At 43.6% G+C, this 16638-nt stretch overlaps 2 protein-coding genes across 4 annotated transcripts in view; one reads left to right on the top strand and one right to left on the bottom strand.

Annotated features, from left to right (window-relative positions):
• The window catches only part of LOC142296606 (intestinal-type alkaline phosphatase-like), a 120834-nt gene that overhangs the window by 14751 nt on the left and 89445 nt on the right, over positions 1–16638 (bottom strand). The window contains exon 9 of the mRNA XM_075340411.1: positions 105–296. Coding sequence (XP_075196526.1) covers positions 105–296 — 192 coding nt within the window. The remainder of the gene's footprint in view (positions 1–104; positions 297–16638) is intronic.
• The window catches only part of LOC142296608 (uncharacterized), a 173771-nt gene continuing 163537 nt past the window's right edge, over positions 6405–16638 (top strand). For all 3 annotated transcript variants that reach the window (XM_075340414.1, XM_075340416.1, XM_075340415.1), the window contains exon 1: positions 6405–6589. The gene's annotated coding sequence lies outside the window, so the exon portion shown is untranslated. The remainder of the gene's footprint in view (positions 6590–16638) is intronic.

The raw sequence follows: 16638 nt of genomic DNA, 5'->3' as shown, positions 1-16638 counted from the left end.
CATGAGATCCCAGCCCCACAATTCAGCAATTATTATTATACAGTTATTTTTTTAAACTTCAAAGATTCAAACTAAAGATTATATTATTATAAGAGCACGCTCACCAAAGATGCTGCTTCCTCTGTAGGTGTAGCCACCGAAACTGAAAACGTGGGAATGATCAGCAGTGACTACAATCAATGTGTCTTCAACGTCTGTCAGCTCTATGGCTCTTTTTATTGCTCGATCAAACATAACACCTTCCATTAGTGCCATTTTGGCTTTTCCATCGTGATGTCCATGATCTATTCTCCCACGTGTTAGCAATAAGAAGAATAATACTTTTATTATCTCAAATCAATGACTAGAATATATCATAAAATACTGATTTAATGCAGACCTGCCAATAAGTAAAAGGGTGTAGTTTTAATATTGTTGCTCATAGGCTAGGTTTGCACACTGTGTCTTTTTGACGCTGCGTTTTTGTGCGTTTTTGGCCGCTAAAAACGCACAAAAACGCACCTGCTTCGAAAAAAACACATAAAAAAACGCATGCGTTTTTGCCACGATTTGGTGCGTTTTTGGCTACGTTTTGCTGCGTTTTTGATCTCTGCATTTTGCTGCGTTTTTCCAATGCATTGCATGGGGGGAAAACGCGGAAAAACGCAGGAAAGAACTGACATGTCCATTTTTTTTTTTTAACTCAAAAACGCAGGTAAAAAAACAGATGTGTGCGGACAGCAAAAATGAAAACTCATAGACTTTTCTGGGGAAGCAAAGTCCTGCAGTTTTGAGGCCAAAAACGCACCCGAAAAACGCGCAAAAACGCCGCGAAAAACGCACTGTGCGCACATAGCCATAGACTGTAAGCTTGCGAGCAGGGACCTCACTCCTTTTTGGTATCTATTGAATTGTGTTATTGTGTATGTATTATTATTGTTATTATTATTATTTATTATTATAGCGCCATTTCTTCCTTGGTGTTTTACAAGTGAAAACAGTATACATAAAAACCAAGTAAAATACTCATGACCAATACAAAACAGACAGGTACAGGAGGAGAGTGGACCCTGCCCGCGAGGGCTCACAGTCTACAAGGGATGGGTGAGGATACAGTAGATGGGGGCAGATTTGGTCATGCAGCAGTATGACTGAGGGTTATTGCACGTTGTATGCTTTTCGGAAGAAGTGGGTCTTCAGGTTCCTTTTGAAGGTTTCCACGGTAGGTGAAAGTCTGATATGTTGGACAATACTGTCTGTATATGTCCCCCCTGAATTATATGTTGGACAATACTGTCTGTATATGTCCCCCCTGAATTATAAAGTGCTGCAAAATATGTCTTATTATTATTATGCTTATCTGAAAATTCTACTGTCACTAACTTTTAGGGTCTCTCTCAGTACAAAATGACTATTCAAAGCAAGTACGGGATCTCGATTAATCCTTGGCATAGCCATATTCACTGCGTGTAGAATTATTAGGCAAATGAGTATTTTGATCACACGATACTTTTTATATATGTTGTCCTACTCCAAGCTGTATAGGCTGAGAGCCAACTACCGATTACTGTAAGTAAATCAGGTGATGTGCATCTCTGTAATGAGGAGGGGTTTGGTGTAATGACATCAACACCCTCTATAAGGTGTGCTTAATTATTAGGAAACTTCCTTTCCTTTGGCAATATGGGTTAGAAGAGAGATTTGACAGGCTCTGAAAAGTCCAAAATTGTGAGATGTCTTGCAGAGGGATGCAGCAGTCTTGAAATTGCAAAACTTTTGAAGCGTGATCACCGAACAATCAAGCATTCCATGGCAAGTAGCCAACAGGGTCGTAAGAAGCGTGTTGGGCAAAAAAGGCGCAAAATAACTGCCCATGAATTGAACAAAATCAAGCGTGAAGGTGCCAAGATGCTATTTGCCACCAGTTTGGCCATATTTCATAGCTAAAATGTTACTGCAGTATCAAAAAGCAAAAGGTGTGCCATACTCAGGGACATGGCCAAGGTAAGGAAGGCTGAAAAACAACCACCTTTGAACAAGAAATATAAGATAAAACGTCAAGACTGGGCCAAAAAATATCTTGAGACTGATTTTTCAAAGGTTTTATGGACTGATGAAATGAGACTGACTCTTAATGGGCCAGATGGATGGGCCAGAGGCTGGATCAGTAAAGGGCAGAGAGCACCACTCCAACTCAGACGCCAGCAAGGTGGAGGTGGGGTTCTGATATGGGCTGGTATCATCAAAGATGAACTTGTGGGACCTTTTCGGGTTGAGGATGGTGTGAAGCTCAACTCCCAGACCTACTGCCAGTTTCTGGAAGACAACTTCTTCCAGCAGTGGTACAGGAAGAAGTCGGTATCGTTCAAGAAAAACACAATTTTCATGCAGGACAATGCTCCATCACATGCATCCAACTACTCCACAGCGTGGCTGGCCAGTAAAGGTCTAAAACAGAGGTCTCAAACACGCGACCCTTGGGCCACATGCAGCCCCTGAGGCTGCTTGTTGTGACTCTCAGACCCCGTGACCGGGGTAGGGGGTGGGGGGGTACACTTTCCATCTATTCTGCAGCACTAGGGCCAATTTCCACGGACCTCGCGGTGCTCAGCTGTTAGCCTCATGTTGCTTGCTGCCACCTCTTTAAACCCACACAGTGGCAGCACAGCAGCGTGCAGGAGGAAGTTAATCTGTGTGCGGAGTCAGCTCCCCCATCCCACAGCTGAAGAGAGACGAGACAAGCCACAGCGCTGCAGTCAGCGTCCCACAGAACTGTGTGAGCCTCCTGTAATATATGCCCCGGTTAAGACCTGTGTGAGCCCCCAGCCCCCAGCACTGCATGCCCCCATGCAGACCTGTGTGAGCCCCCAGTACTGTATGCCCCCCTGCAGACCTGTGTGAGCCCCCAGTACTGTATGCCCCCCTGCAGACCTGTGTGAGCCCCCAGTACTGTTTTCCCCCCTGCAGACCTGTGTGAGCCCCCAGTACTGTATGCCCCCTGCAGACTTGTGTGAGCCCCCAGTACTGTATGCCCCCCTGCAGACCTGTGTGAGCCCCCAGTACTGTATGCCCCCCTGCAGACTTGTGTGAGCCCCCAATACACAATACTACAAGGATGAGCACAGTACCACAGGACACAATACTGCAGGGCACAAGGATGGGCACAATACTACAAGGGTGGGCACAATACTACAAGGGTGGGCACAATACTACAGGGCACAATACTACAAGGATGAGCACAATACTACTTGGCACAATACCACAAGGATGGGCATAATACTACTGTGCACAATACCCCAAGGATGGGCACAATACTACTGGGCACAATAATACAAGGATGAGCAGACTACTGCAGGACACAATACTGCAGGGCACAGGGATGGGCACAATACTACTGGGCACAATACTACAAGGATGGGCACAATACTACAGGGCACAATACTACAAGGATGGGTACAATACCACAAGGATGGGCATAATACTACAGGGCATAATGCTACAAGGATGAGCACAATACTACAGGGCACAATACCACAAGGATGGGCATAATACTACTGGCCAAAATACTACTAGGCACAATACCACAAGGATGGGCATAATACTACAGGGCACAATGCTACACGGATGGGCATAATACTACAGGGCACAATACTACAAGGATGTGCATAATACTACAGGGCACAATGCTACAAGGATGGGCACAATATTACTGGGCACAATACTACAAGGATGGCCATAATACTACTGGGCACGATACTACAAGGATGGGCACAATACTACAAGGATGAGCACAATACTGCAAGGATAAGCACAATACTAAAAGAATGGGCACAATACCGCAAGGATGAGCACAATACCACAAGGATGGGCACAATACTAAAAGGATGAGCACAATACTAAAAGGATGGGCACAATACTACTGGGAACAATAGGACAAGGATGAGCATAATACTACAAGGATGGGCACAATACTACTGGGCACAATGCTACAAGGATGAGCACCTTACCACAGGGCACACAGATGGGGACATTACTACAAGATGTTGGCTAAGATTACTATATGATGCTGCTAATTTTAAAACAATATTACAAGAAGGTGATAAAATGCAAAATAAAGCATGATTTTTTTGCCATTAAAAATCCTTTTTTATTTATAGACTTAACTAAACAAAAAAGTGCAGGTTTGTTATAATAAACAAGCAAAAAATGTTCAAAAAAGGGATCCAAAAGGCGTATACAAAAAAAAACATGAATTCCTTAAAAATGGCAGTTTGTCCTGCAAAGAATGCGGCCCCTCTCATTTTTTTTTCTATATGCGGCCCATACACCCAGCTGAGTTTGAGACCTCAATGTTAGGGAATGAGACTACTGAACGTCAACCCCTTAATTCGCAGGTGAATTTTGGTGTTTTTACCCTCATTTATTCCTTCCCTTTCAAGAGCCTTAAGTATTTTGTTTTTCCATCGACACAGCCACATGAGGGTTATTTTTTTCTTATAGAACAAGTGGCAATTTAGAAGGACTTAATTCACTTTACCATGTATAGAACAAATTGTACTGTACGAGCTAGATATTTTTATATTGTTTAGGCTTCATTTTTTGTATATTAATTTTTAAACTGGATAAAGGGTTGGGGAGTTGAGGATTTGAATATATTTTTTTTCCTCTTTAAATTCTAAAAAATATAGATATTGTTTTAGTTCCCTTAGGGGACCTGCAATCCTATCTTTTGGTTAATTGTTCTATGTACTGCAATACTACCTTTTTGCAATATATAGTGTAAATGATGGTCTTCTATAATTAGCAGTACAGTGTAACCTGTGAGGTTATAACTAATTTCCATTGCGCAAAAAAACAATTTTATCTTGTAAAAGCAAAGTGCAACAGAGATATCCAAGGTATGCTTCAGGTATTAGCCATGACCAATATAACCATAAATTCTTGCAATTGCTGAAGATCAGCAAGGTTTTGTAAACAAGGAAGTACTCTTGAACAACAGCTCGAGGGCAGGGTTATTGATAGGAAGCCGCTGGTAGTGGACAGGGTTTGCGCATCCCCTGTCCTTAGTAGAAAACACTAATAAATAATGTGTGTGTGTATATATATATATATATATATATATATATATATATAAATACTACCGCGCTACCTTATGGGGAGAGGGTTTAGGCGATCTAAATATGTTGTGAGTGCTCAGGGAAAAAAAGGTCAGAAATACATCTAAAACTTTTTTATGAATTTTATTTAGTATAAAATCTAAATATATTTAAAAAACAGAAGGCAGTGTCAAGATCCAAGTATCCGGGCACAGATGGCAATGAAGGGTGGTAGGTATAAGCTTAGAGGGTACCCTGAGGGATGAAAAAGTAATCAAAAATGGCTGTTAGAGCCTGTAGTTAAAAAACTCCTAATTCTAAAAAACAATGCGCTAGCAATATTAAATTGTTAAAACTATATATATATATATATATATATATATATATATATATATATATATATATATATATATATATATATATATATATATCTGTAAATATTTATTGGGAAAATAAAATATATATATATATATATATATATATATTTTATTTTCCCAATAAATATTTACAGATATTTTTTTTATATATATATATATATATATATATATATATAGCTGTATTAGATATATATATATATATATATATATATATATATATATATATATAGCTGTATTAGATATATATGTAAAAATAATATGGGAAAATCTGAGTACCTGATCTGTTGTTTGTCTCAAAGTATGTCCTGGCAGAGGATAGTATAGATTGTGTTATCTAGATCAGGGTTCCCCATCTCCAGTCCTCAAGGCCCACCAAGAGTGCATGTTTTCAGGATTTCCTTAGCATTGCACTGCTGTTGGAACCAGCACCTGGGCAGGTAATTACATTATCACCTGTGCAATACTAAGGAAATCCCAAAAACTTGCACTGTTGGTGGGCCTTGAGGACTGGAGTTGGGGACCTCTGATCTAGATCAATAAGGCAAGTATGGAAATTAAAAAACCTGTACAATGTTTGAATATGCCCCCTATGTGGATTGTGGATCAGGGTTGTTTACCTTGAATAGCCCTTGTTGACATCAGCAGTGAGGAGTGAACTCCTTGATTGTGACAGAGGGAGCAAGCTGTGATGAGTCAGCTAGTAACAATAGTTGCGGTTGGTGGAGGGCAAACTTGAATTTATCTAAATGATTAGCATTTGTTTCCAGAACACACAGAACAGCAGGGGTTTAAAGTACAAGGCCGGAGCCCCACCCCCGGTGTAGGTGGAGGCCATCATGACTTGGTTAGGAGGAGGTGACCCCCAGAAGGAGGAGGGTGGGGATTATGGGTCAGTTAGAGCATATATAGACCAGCCTGGGGGTGGAGGATCCCTTTGGCCTGCACTCCCCTGGGATTGTGGACACCAGATATCCCTCTCTGCAGCAACATCTTACAGAACCAGGGTCTTCCTCGTTGAGAAAGTAACAGTACCCCCGCGAAATGCGCGTTGGTGGTGATCCTGCATTCTTCTATGGGCTGTTTGTACTGATGTCTTGACTGGACCCAGGTTCCCCTGCCACTGCACCTGCACTTTAGGTAATTAAGATTTTTTCTGACATCCATATTCTAATTATGGCTTTACTGGGGACCTGGGTTTTGTCTTATGTCCCACCCACTAATGCTTCATGGATTGATGAGAGGTGAATGGGAATTTCCTGCCATCTATTATTTATTTGCCTACCATACATCATGTACCCCCCATTTATCTCTTGGTAGATTTTATTCTGTGATATTGTGTCATGTTGTGTGTGATCTTTAATAAAACTTTCTGTATTTTGCACATTTACTCGCAATCCTCTTGGTTTTTGATTTATCCTTGTAGTGCAGACACAGATTCAGTTGTATTTATACTGACACCGTGTCCATCTTAATGGCTCATTCATTGAGAATTTTTCTCATCTTACAGTACCTTCCTGATGTCCTCAGTCACCGGCCGTTTGAGCAGCTGTGGGTGGAAGCCAGTCACCATCCCCCCCCTCTCCGGGTGCCTCTACAGTCAGCTACAGGCAATCCAAGCAGCGATGCGATTGCGGCCTCCTGTGAATAATCCATGCTGCAGGAGCGGCCTCCACGCAGGCCCTGGCCATCGGCAGGACAGTCCATGGATGTGCCTGTGTGGCCTCAGCAGCAGCGCAGAATCCCCCCCCTTCAGGGACCCTGCAGGCACTGGGCAGCAGCATGGCTGTCTGAGCCAGCCCTGTCCCGGTAGGAATTTGCAGACGCGCCTGAAGTCGGCGGCGGTTGCTAGGCCTCAGCCTCTCTGGGGGCGGGGCATGCTACTGCTCTCCTGCTCCAATACCCTAATGTCGCGGCGGGTCGCCCTGGTGATGTACCAGTCAGGCGGCCTGGCTGGCTTCAGTGGTGGTCTCCCAGAGGATCCAAGGTTCCTTCCTGGCAGTCAGTGGTTCGGCGGCAGTCTCCCCTTCCCACCTGTAGCTCAGGATCCAGTCTCCGAGTCATCCAGGTGGGATTCTCCTGGATTGAGCCTGGCAGTGGCTGACCGAGCTCCACATCACTATTTACTGAATGGTTTTGGATAGTCAGCAGGATTCGGGAATTTCGGCTGGTGGGATCACAGCTCCTGCGCAGCCTGATGAGTATGTCTATGTCTTGTTTGTCCTCTTTTTCTATCAGTTTTCCGGGTGTTTTTGTCAAGTCAGGTGGTGTCGGTTCAGTGTCGGTGGGGCAGGCGGACCAGTTAGTTGGGAGTGGTGTAGTGGTAGTTTGGTCAGGGGTTAGGGAGTTGGTAGCCCATAATAGGGCTATGCGGGGATGTGTATACATTTGCCTTGCTCCTGCCACCCCCCTCTGCCCGCCGAGGATCGCGCTTTCAATTGTATCGGCATCGCAGGTGCCGATACAATTGAGAGCAATGATGAGAGAGTAAGCGGCGCACTCCCTCTCTTATCATTCTCCCCGCTGTAACTGTCAGCGTTCTGACGGCTCTGCAGCAGAGTGCGGTGACATCATCACTGTGCGCCTGCTGAGAGGTCAGAGCAAGCGACAGAAATGGACGCGCCGAGGAGACCGGATCAGCGGGGGAACGAGGAGAAGTGAGTATTAATCACTGTATGCTACATGAGGGTGCCTACTGCTATCTGGCTTTGCACTGTGCTGTATACAGGCTGTGCTATATTATATAGCACAGCCTGAATATAGCACAGTGCAGAGCCAGATAGCAATAGGCAGCCTCATGTAGCATACAGCTTGTATATAGCCTATATACAAGCTGTATATTACATAAGGGTGCCTACTGCTATCTGGCTCTGCACTGTGCTATATACAGGCTGTGCTATATACAAGCTGTATACTACATGAGGGTGCCTACTGATATCTGGCTCTGCAGTGTGCTATATACAGGCTGTGCTATATATAAGCTGTATTCTACATGAGGGTGCCTATTGCTATCTGACTCTGCACTGTGCTATATACAGGCTGTACTATATACAAGCTGTATGCTACATGAGGGTGCCTACTGCATTCTGGCTCTGCAGTGTGATATATACAGGCTGTACTATATACAAGTTGTATGCTACATGAGGGTGCCTACTGCTATCTGGCTCTGCACTCTACTATATACAGGCTGAGCTATATACAAGCTGTATACTTCATGAGGGTGCCTAATGCTATCTGGCTCTGCACTGTGCTGTCTGGATCTGCACTGTACTATATAGGGTTGTGTACTACATGAGGATACCTAATGCTATCTGGCTCTGCTGTGTGCTACATGAGTGCCTAATGCTATCTGGCTCTGCACTGTGGTATATAGGGGCTGTATACTACATGAGGGTGCCTAATGCTATCTAACTCTACAGTGAACTACATAGGGGCTCTGCACTACATGAGGGTGCTTAATGCTATCTGGCTCTGCACTGTGGTATATAGGGGGCTATATACTACATGAGGGTGCCTAATGATATCTGGCTCTGCACTGTGGTATATAGGGGCTGTATACTACATGAGGGTGCCTAATGCTATCTGGGTCTGTATTGTGCTATATGTGGGCTGCTTAATGTTATATGGGGGCTGCATAGTGCATATGGGGGCTACATAATACTATATGGAGGACAATGGGGGCTTCATAACACAATATTGGGGCTGCATACTACTATACCCCCAGAGTTATATGTCCCCTCCACCCAAGTGCTGTGCACCCCCTCAGAGCTGTATGTTCCCTCCACCCAGGTGCTGTATACCCCCCAGAGCTGTATGTCCCCCCCCACCCCAGAGCTGTATACCCCCAGAGCTGCATGTCACCCCCCACCTCACAGCTGTTTGTCCCCCCACCTCAGAGTCACTGCCCTCCTCTAGAGCTGTATGCCCCCCATTGCTGTATACCCCTTTCCTCAGTAATATGTATTCCCGCCAGTAATGTGTATGTCCCCAGCCTCTCTTGTGATGTATATACAGCAGTGTTAGTGTGCTCTATGTACGGCCATGTCTGTTAGACAAGCCGGGAGGTGAATGAGGCTGTTGCCAGCTTTCCAATATTAGAAATATATATGCAGTATAAATATATAAAAATAATGTATGTGTTCGTGTGTGTGTGTGTGTGTGTGTGTGTGTGTATGATGTGTATCTATGTATGACAGTGTATATGACTGTGTATAGATTTATATCTATTTATATGTGTTTTTGTGAATTTCTCTTTAAATAAGTATGTGTACGTATGCCTGTATGTGTATGTATCTGTGCATGTCTATGTGTGGATGGGGCCCACTGAGACTCTCTTGCCCAGGGCCCACAAAAACCTGGAGCCGGCCCTGGCTCCTGGGGTTGGGGTACAGGGATTGTGACTGGCGGGGCCTGGGCAGGGTGTCAGAGCCAGTGTTTTTATCAGTTCAGATGGTGAAGAGGAAGGATGGGATTTACTTGGATGAGAAAGCGTGGGGAAAGTCTCTGTTTTGAGGTTTCTCATTTGATGGATGAATACAGGCATGTAAGGCATATGAAGTACAATAAAAAAAAAAAACTCACAGAACTGCTTTCACAGACATTTGTATAAAGGTTGGCATGGTGGCTCAGTGGTTAGCACTTCAGTCTTGTGGTGGCTCAGTGGTTAACACAGCAGTCTTGTGGTGGCTCAGTGGGTAGCACTACAGACTTGTGGTGGCTCAGTGGTTAGCAATGCAGTCTTGTGGTGGCTCAGTGGGTAGCACTGCAGTTTTGCAGCGCTGTGGTCCTGAATTCGGATCCCACAAAGGGTAACATCTGCAAGGGGTTTGTATGTTCTCCCAGTGTTTGTGTGGTTTTCCTCTGTGTACTTCCATTTCATCCCATACTCCAAAGACATACTGATAGGGATTCTAGATTTTGAGCTCCAATGGGGACAGTGATACAAATGTATGTAAAGTGCGGTGGAACCAATAGCGCTAGATAAATGAATAAATATTGTTATAATTTCCCCTGTTGCTTTTGAAAAAGTTATTTTAGATAAGCATAGAGGATGACAGTAAAAAGGACGAGCAGAAACGCCGGTGGCATCTGATCCCACAGGCTTTCATGAACTGGTTATAGGAGTGTTAGTGGGAAAAAGGCGGCGAACATTTGATGGCATCTTTTCTGGTATATGGATTCCATCGGGGGAAGCTTATAGGGTATATGGGAGGCAGGTTTGGTTGGGTTATGGCAAACAGTGTCATCATCGGGCGGCCATCCGCCCATCTATTTCGTTGGGATCAGAGGGACATTGCCCACTTGCTGAGAGCAGCAGACGGGCGGAGGGTCCACAGGATAGTCTGGGCCTCAGAGGCCTGCTTTTGGTGTTGGCAGCTTAAACAAGGGTCAATGCATGGTGGGGGCAAATTGCAGGTAAAAACATCGTTGTTTGCATTGTAGGGGCCAATATCGTTGGGATTTTAAGTGCTTTAGGCAAACTAGTGCCAAGTCAGGGACCTTTAAAACCCATAGGGGAGGCACCAGTGAGGTTTTGCACATGCTCCCTTACTTAAGTAAGTTTCCTGATCAGGAGAAGGCAGGTTTGAGGATTGAGAGTTTGTTCTGCTGGTTTTTGGATTCTATCTTCTGTCTTTCTTGTTCTGCGGACCGTTAAAATCTTAAATTGGCTTAGCAGTATCTGGCGGGGGTTAGAGAAGTTAGAGAAAGGGGTTTATGTGGCCTGTATGTTCTACCCCCATCACGATGGTCTTGATACAGAACTTTGCTCAGTGTCTACATGTTGTTCGATAAGTATCGATTCGGTGTTCGGTGAGTATATGAGAGAGGGCTGCTCAATTCAGTTACTCAGGAGTTTAGCGGTCACCGGTGAGCCCTTCACAGGTGACCGCTAATCAGGGCACGACACAGATAGAGCCGCAGCATGACAATGAAGTCGGGTGAAGTTCACCCGAGTTCATTCTAACAGTGCGGCTCTGTCTGTGTCTGCTGTCATCTGCCATTCAGCTCTGCTACATGGCTGTCTGTGTCTGCTCTCAGCGGTCATGTAGCAGAGCTGAATGGCAGATGACATAGTAAAAACGCATCCCTACACATTACACACGCTTGTCAAGTCAATAAATAAAGAAAAAAAAGGTGCCCAATGCATACGTCACAGAACACATGATCTAAAGGATCGCACACAAAATTGATCAATTTAACATAGACTACTAACGCTCGTGTGACAGCAAATGAACGACCTACGTGCAATATCATAAGATCCCGTATGCAACCTGGGCGTGTCACATCGCAAATGCGATTGTACAACTAATTGCAACGTGTAAAGCAGGCTTAAGTGTGGTTTCAGGGGGAAGGGAAGGTTGGAAAAATGTTATGTTATCTCCAGACTTTTTAGCTTCAAGGACCTCACTCCCTATCATGGTATGGTTATTTATGGTATGTTTAAATAAGGTGACTGTTTGCCACTTTGACTTGGAGACTATTGAGAAAGATTGTTGGTTTGCCGTTGTGGTATACCTGAATGCAGTTGGTACGGACTTATGGTCCCTGGGGATTGAGAGGGCCATGGCATTGCCTGGTGGGGGGGTCTCGAGCATTTGAGGTGTTCAAAATGCTCTCGTTGTGGTAGTTAGGGTGGGTCCTCGAAGTTGGTGTAAATTGTTACTGAGGGGTTCATGGAAATATGGATCCCTTTCATTGGCCTGTTTGGATGGTGGTCTGGTGATTTGGGGGACCGCCGACAATGGAATGTTATCCCTTCCACCCCTTTTATTGGTGCTCCTGAGTTGGTGGTTACGGCTGGGAGTAAGTGTGGTTCAGGAGGAAGGTAATGTTAATAAGGTACTAGTTAATCACCAGATTTTATGAGTTCCGAGGACTACACCCTATTTAAGTTAATTTCCTGTGTGTATATGTTTAATAAAGTCTGCTGTGGCCATTTTATCTAACTTTGTTATATGTGTTTATTTCTTAAATTATTAAGGGGTTAAGGTAAAAGGTATTGGAGGGAGTCACCGTAGCTCGACTATACCAAAGTCAAGTACAAGGCCGGAGCCCCACCACCGGTGTGGGTGGAGACCAGCATGACTTGGTTAGGAGGAGGTAACCACCAAAAGGAGGAGGGTGGGGATTATGGGTAAGTTGGAGCATATATAGACCAGCCTGGGGGTGGAGGATCCCTTTGGCCTGCACTCCCCTGGGATTGACCCGCCCTCCCTCCCTAATTGTAGTTATTGCAGAGTCATTGCAGCAATTGGCGATTAGGGTGTGTTCTCGAAGTTGGTGTCAATTGTTACTGAGTGTTTATGGAACTATGGATCCCTTTCATTGTCCGGTTTGCATGGTGGTTTGGTGATTTGGGGGACCACCGGCAATGGAATGACGGGTCCCGGGTTTGGTAGTTATCCCTTCCACCCCTTTTATTGGTGCTCCCGAGTTGGTGGTTACGGCTGGGAGTAAGTGTGGTTCAGGGGGAAGGTAATGTTAATAAGGTACCAGTTAATCACCAGATTTTATGAGCTTCGAGGACTACACCCTATTTAAGTTCATTTCCTGTGTGTATATGTTTACTAAAAGCTGCTGTGGCCATTTCATCCAAATTTGTTGTATGTGTTTATTTCTTAAATTATTAAGGGATTAAGGTAAAAGGTATTGGAGGGGGGTCACCGTAGCTCGACTATACCAAAGTCATGTTAGTCAGTGCAAGGTTAATGATAAGCAGTCTTGGAAAGTGTCACTGGTTATGGTCAGCTTGTAGCTAACTGATGTGTGGTGAGTCTTACCTGTCCAGCAGGTGGTCAAGATAGTAGGAGTTATGTCAGTCGCGAGTCCTGTCGGCTCCTGGGGCTGAGGGCTTAACGGAGACTGAGGCGTGCTGAGTCGCCGAGTGGAAGTGGATGGGAGGTCCCGGCCGTAAACGCTCCTACCCTGCCCTGGCGCGCTCAAACACTGTGTGACATCTGTAGGTCAGAGCAGGAAACTTAAAAATCTGCAAATGTGCGAGATTACAGCATGCCACAGCTAATTCTAAGGACATCTGCAGATTTTCAAGTTTCCTGCTTTGACCTCCGGACGTCACACATGATGTCAACAAGGGCTATTCAAGGTAAACAACCCTGATCCATAATCCACATAGGGGACATATTGATTTTACAGGTTTTCTTATTTCCATACTTGCCTTATTGATCTAGATAACACAATAATCTATACTATCCTCTGCCAGGACATACTTTGAGACAAACAACAGATCAGGTACTCAGATTTTCCCATATTATTTTTATATATAATTCTAATACAGCTATATTTTTTTCTCCCAATAAATATTTACATATATTTAATATATAGTTTTGACAATTTATTGTTGCTAGCGCATTATCTTTTAGAATTAGGAGTTTTTTAACTACAGGCTCTAACACAGCCATTTTTCATTACTTTTTCATCCCTCAGGGTACCCTCTAAGCATATAGGTTTCAATCAGGAGCCTTACTATAACCCATACATGATATTGACAGGTATGCTTTTTCTTAGTTAATCATTCTAATCTACATCTCTTTGGCCTTATCCGACCAACTAGTTTACACTTTATATTTTAGGCGTCTTTACCTTACACTGGTGAGGAGAGCCATCTCCCTCTCCACCATCCCCCTCGAGCTGACACCCTTTCCACCTGCAGGACTGAGGTATTTTCAGTTTTTAAGCCTGTTAGTTACCCCTTCCCACCATAACGAGTGTCAATTAACACAGTTATTTTCCTCCCCCTTTTTAGGCTCGATACAGATCCAGCCATATACCTACCACCCTTCATTGCCATCTGTGCCCGGATACATGGATCTTGACACTGCCTTCTGTTTTTTAAATATATTTATATTTTATACTAAATAAAATTCATAAAAAAATTTTAGATGTATTTCTGACCCTTTTTTCCCTGAGCACTCACAACATATCTAGATCCACCTAAACCCTCTCCCCATAAGGTAACGCAGGAGTATTTATAGATATTTTCGATTTTTTTTAACTGGCTGTATTCAGCCTGAGGAAAAATCAGTGCATGCTGTGAGTGGACTTGTAAGCCATACGAGACTCACCTATTCAAGTCTAAGGGTACACACGGACCAACCTAGTGGCATCTGTTTTTTACAGATACATTACAATTCTGTAGTATAAGACACTGTATATCTTCTTGCAAATAATTGTTGAAAAGTAGCTGCTGAGAAAAAAAAAACTCATCGCATACGGATGGCATATAGATGCTAGGTGAGAAAAAAATTCCTACGTGCACTGCACTCACATTACATATGGAAAAACAAACAGATTTCACTTCTCCCACTTTTCTGGATGAGAATGTGACCGATATTTTATACATCGCTGTGAGCGAATCCTTAACTCATTCACAACCTATGACATACCCATATGTCTTGGTTGGAAAGGGGTTCTCGACCTATGAAAAATGGGTATGTCATAGCAATCATGCGAGGCTCACGGGTTTGGCCTGTGTGATCTCAGCCAGGAGTTCAGCTTACTTCACAGATGAGACCCAGCTTTCACAGCCAGGAGCAATGCCTGTACCACCCCTTTCTATTTAACCGTGTAAATGTTGCGATCGGAAACAATCTAAAAATTTAGGAAGCTGGGAGCGGGAGGGAGCTGCCTCTCCCATCCGATCGGCACCTGTGCAATGTCATCGTGAGGCCATGATCGTTGATATGGCAATCTCTGAGTCAGCCAATTATAGCAAGTCTGTTAGACCATGCCAAGAGCATGGTCTAAGAGGCTTCTGTCAGCGGAGCACAGGTGTAATGCATTGCCATGTTGGTGTATGGCAATGCATTTTATCAGCAATCAGAATAATGAAAGTTAACGTCCCATAGAGGGACTAAGTAAAAAAAAAGTTTAAAACATTTGTAAAAATATATTTTTTTAATCACAAAATAAAGAAAAAAAATGAAAAAAAAATTAACAATAAATACAAATATTTATATAAAAGCAAAAATAAATAAAGTAAACGTATTTGGTATCGCCACATCTGGAACAACCTGACCTATAAAACTGGCACACTATTTTAACCCTTCAGTGAACACCAAAAAAAAAAGTGACATAAAACTATGCTTTTTCATAAAACCACCAAACAAAGTGGAATAAATTGCGATCTAAAAAAATGAATGTAAATAAAAATGATATTACTGGAAACTTCATCTTCTCCCACCAAAAGCAAGCCACTAAACAGCTCTATCAGCAGAAAAATAAAAAAGTTACATGACCATTCCAGCAAAATTTGCACTTCAATATGGCTCTCCTTCCCTTCTGAGCTTTCCACTGTGAAAAATAGTTTCTAACCAAATATAGGATATTGTTGAACTCAGGACAGGAAAGATTTCTTAACAAATAATGTGGTCAATTTACTCCTAATAGACCTTTTGAAAATTAAAAATGTTGGGCTAAAACAACATTTTAGTGGAAAAAAAAAAATTTCATTGCCACAGCCCAATTTTACACATTTTTGTGAATTATCTCAGGGATTAAAATGCTCACTACATACCTAGATGAATTCCTCAAGAGTTGTATTTTCCAAAATGGGAGCACATTGGTAGTTTCTGCTGTTTTGGCATGTCAGGGGTTCTTCAAATGCAATGTAGCACCTGCAGTATTCTATTCCGGCCAAATCTGAGCTCGAATACAGCTCCTTCCCTTTTGAGCACTGCTGTGCACTCAAACACTACTTTTCCCACCACATATGGTACATTGGTGTATTCAGGAGAAATTGCACAACAAATTGTATGGTGCATTATCTCCTGTTAAGGGTGCTTTACACGCTGCAACATCGCTAGCGATGTTGCGAGCGATCGCAACCACCCCCGTCGTACGCTATGGCAGCGTCACACGCACATACCTGTTCAGTGACGTCGCTGTTGCTGCCGAACAATCCCTCCTCAAGGGGGAGGTGCAATCGGCGTCACAGTGATGTCACAGCGGCGTCACCAAATAGCCGTCCAATAGAAGAGGAGGGGAGGAGATGACCGTTTTTGACCGTTTTTGCGGTCATTGATCGTCGATGATAGCTGTCACACGCTGCGATGTTGCTAACGACGCCAGATGTGCGTCACAAACACCGTGACCCCGTCGATATATTGTTAGCAATGTTGCAGCGTGTAAAGCCCCCTTTACTCTTCTGAAAATTATCAATTTTGGGCTAA

The sequence above is a fragment of the Anomaloglossus baeobatrachus genome, chromosome 3, assembly GCF_048569485.1.
Source record: "Anomaloglossus baeobatrachus isolate aAnoBae1 chromosome 3, aAnoBae1.hap1, whole genome shotgun sequence".
NCBI lineage: Eukaryota > Metazoa > Chordata > Amphibia > Anura > Aromobatidae > Anomaloglossus > Anomaloglossus baeobatrachus.
The sequence above is the reverse complement of the archived record's forward strand: the minus strand, read 5'-3'. Positions and strand labels throughout refer to the sequence as shown.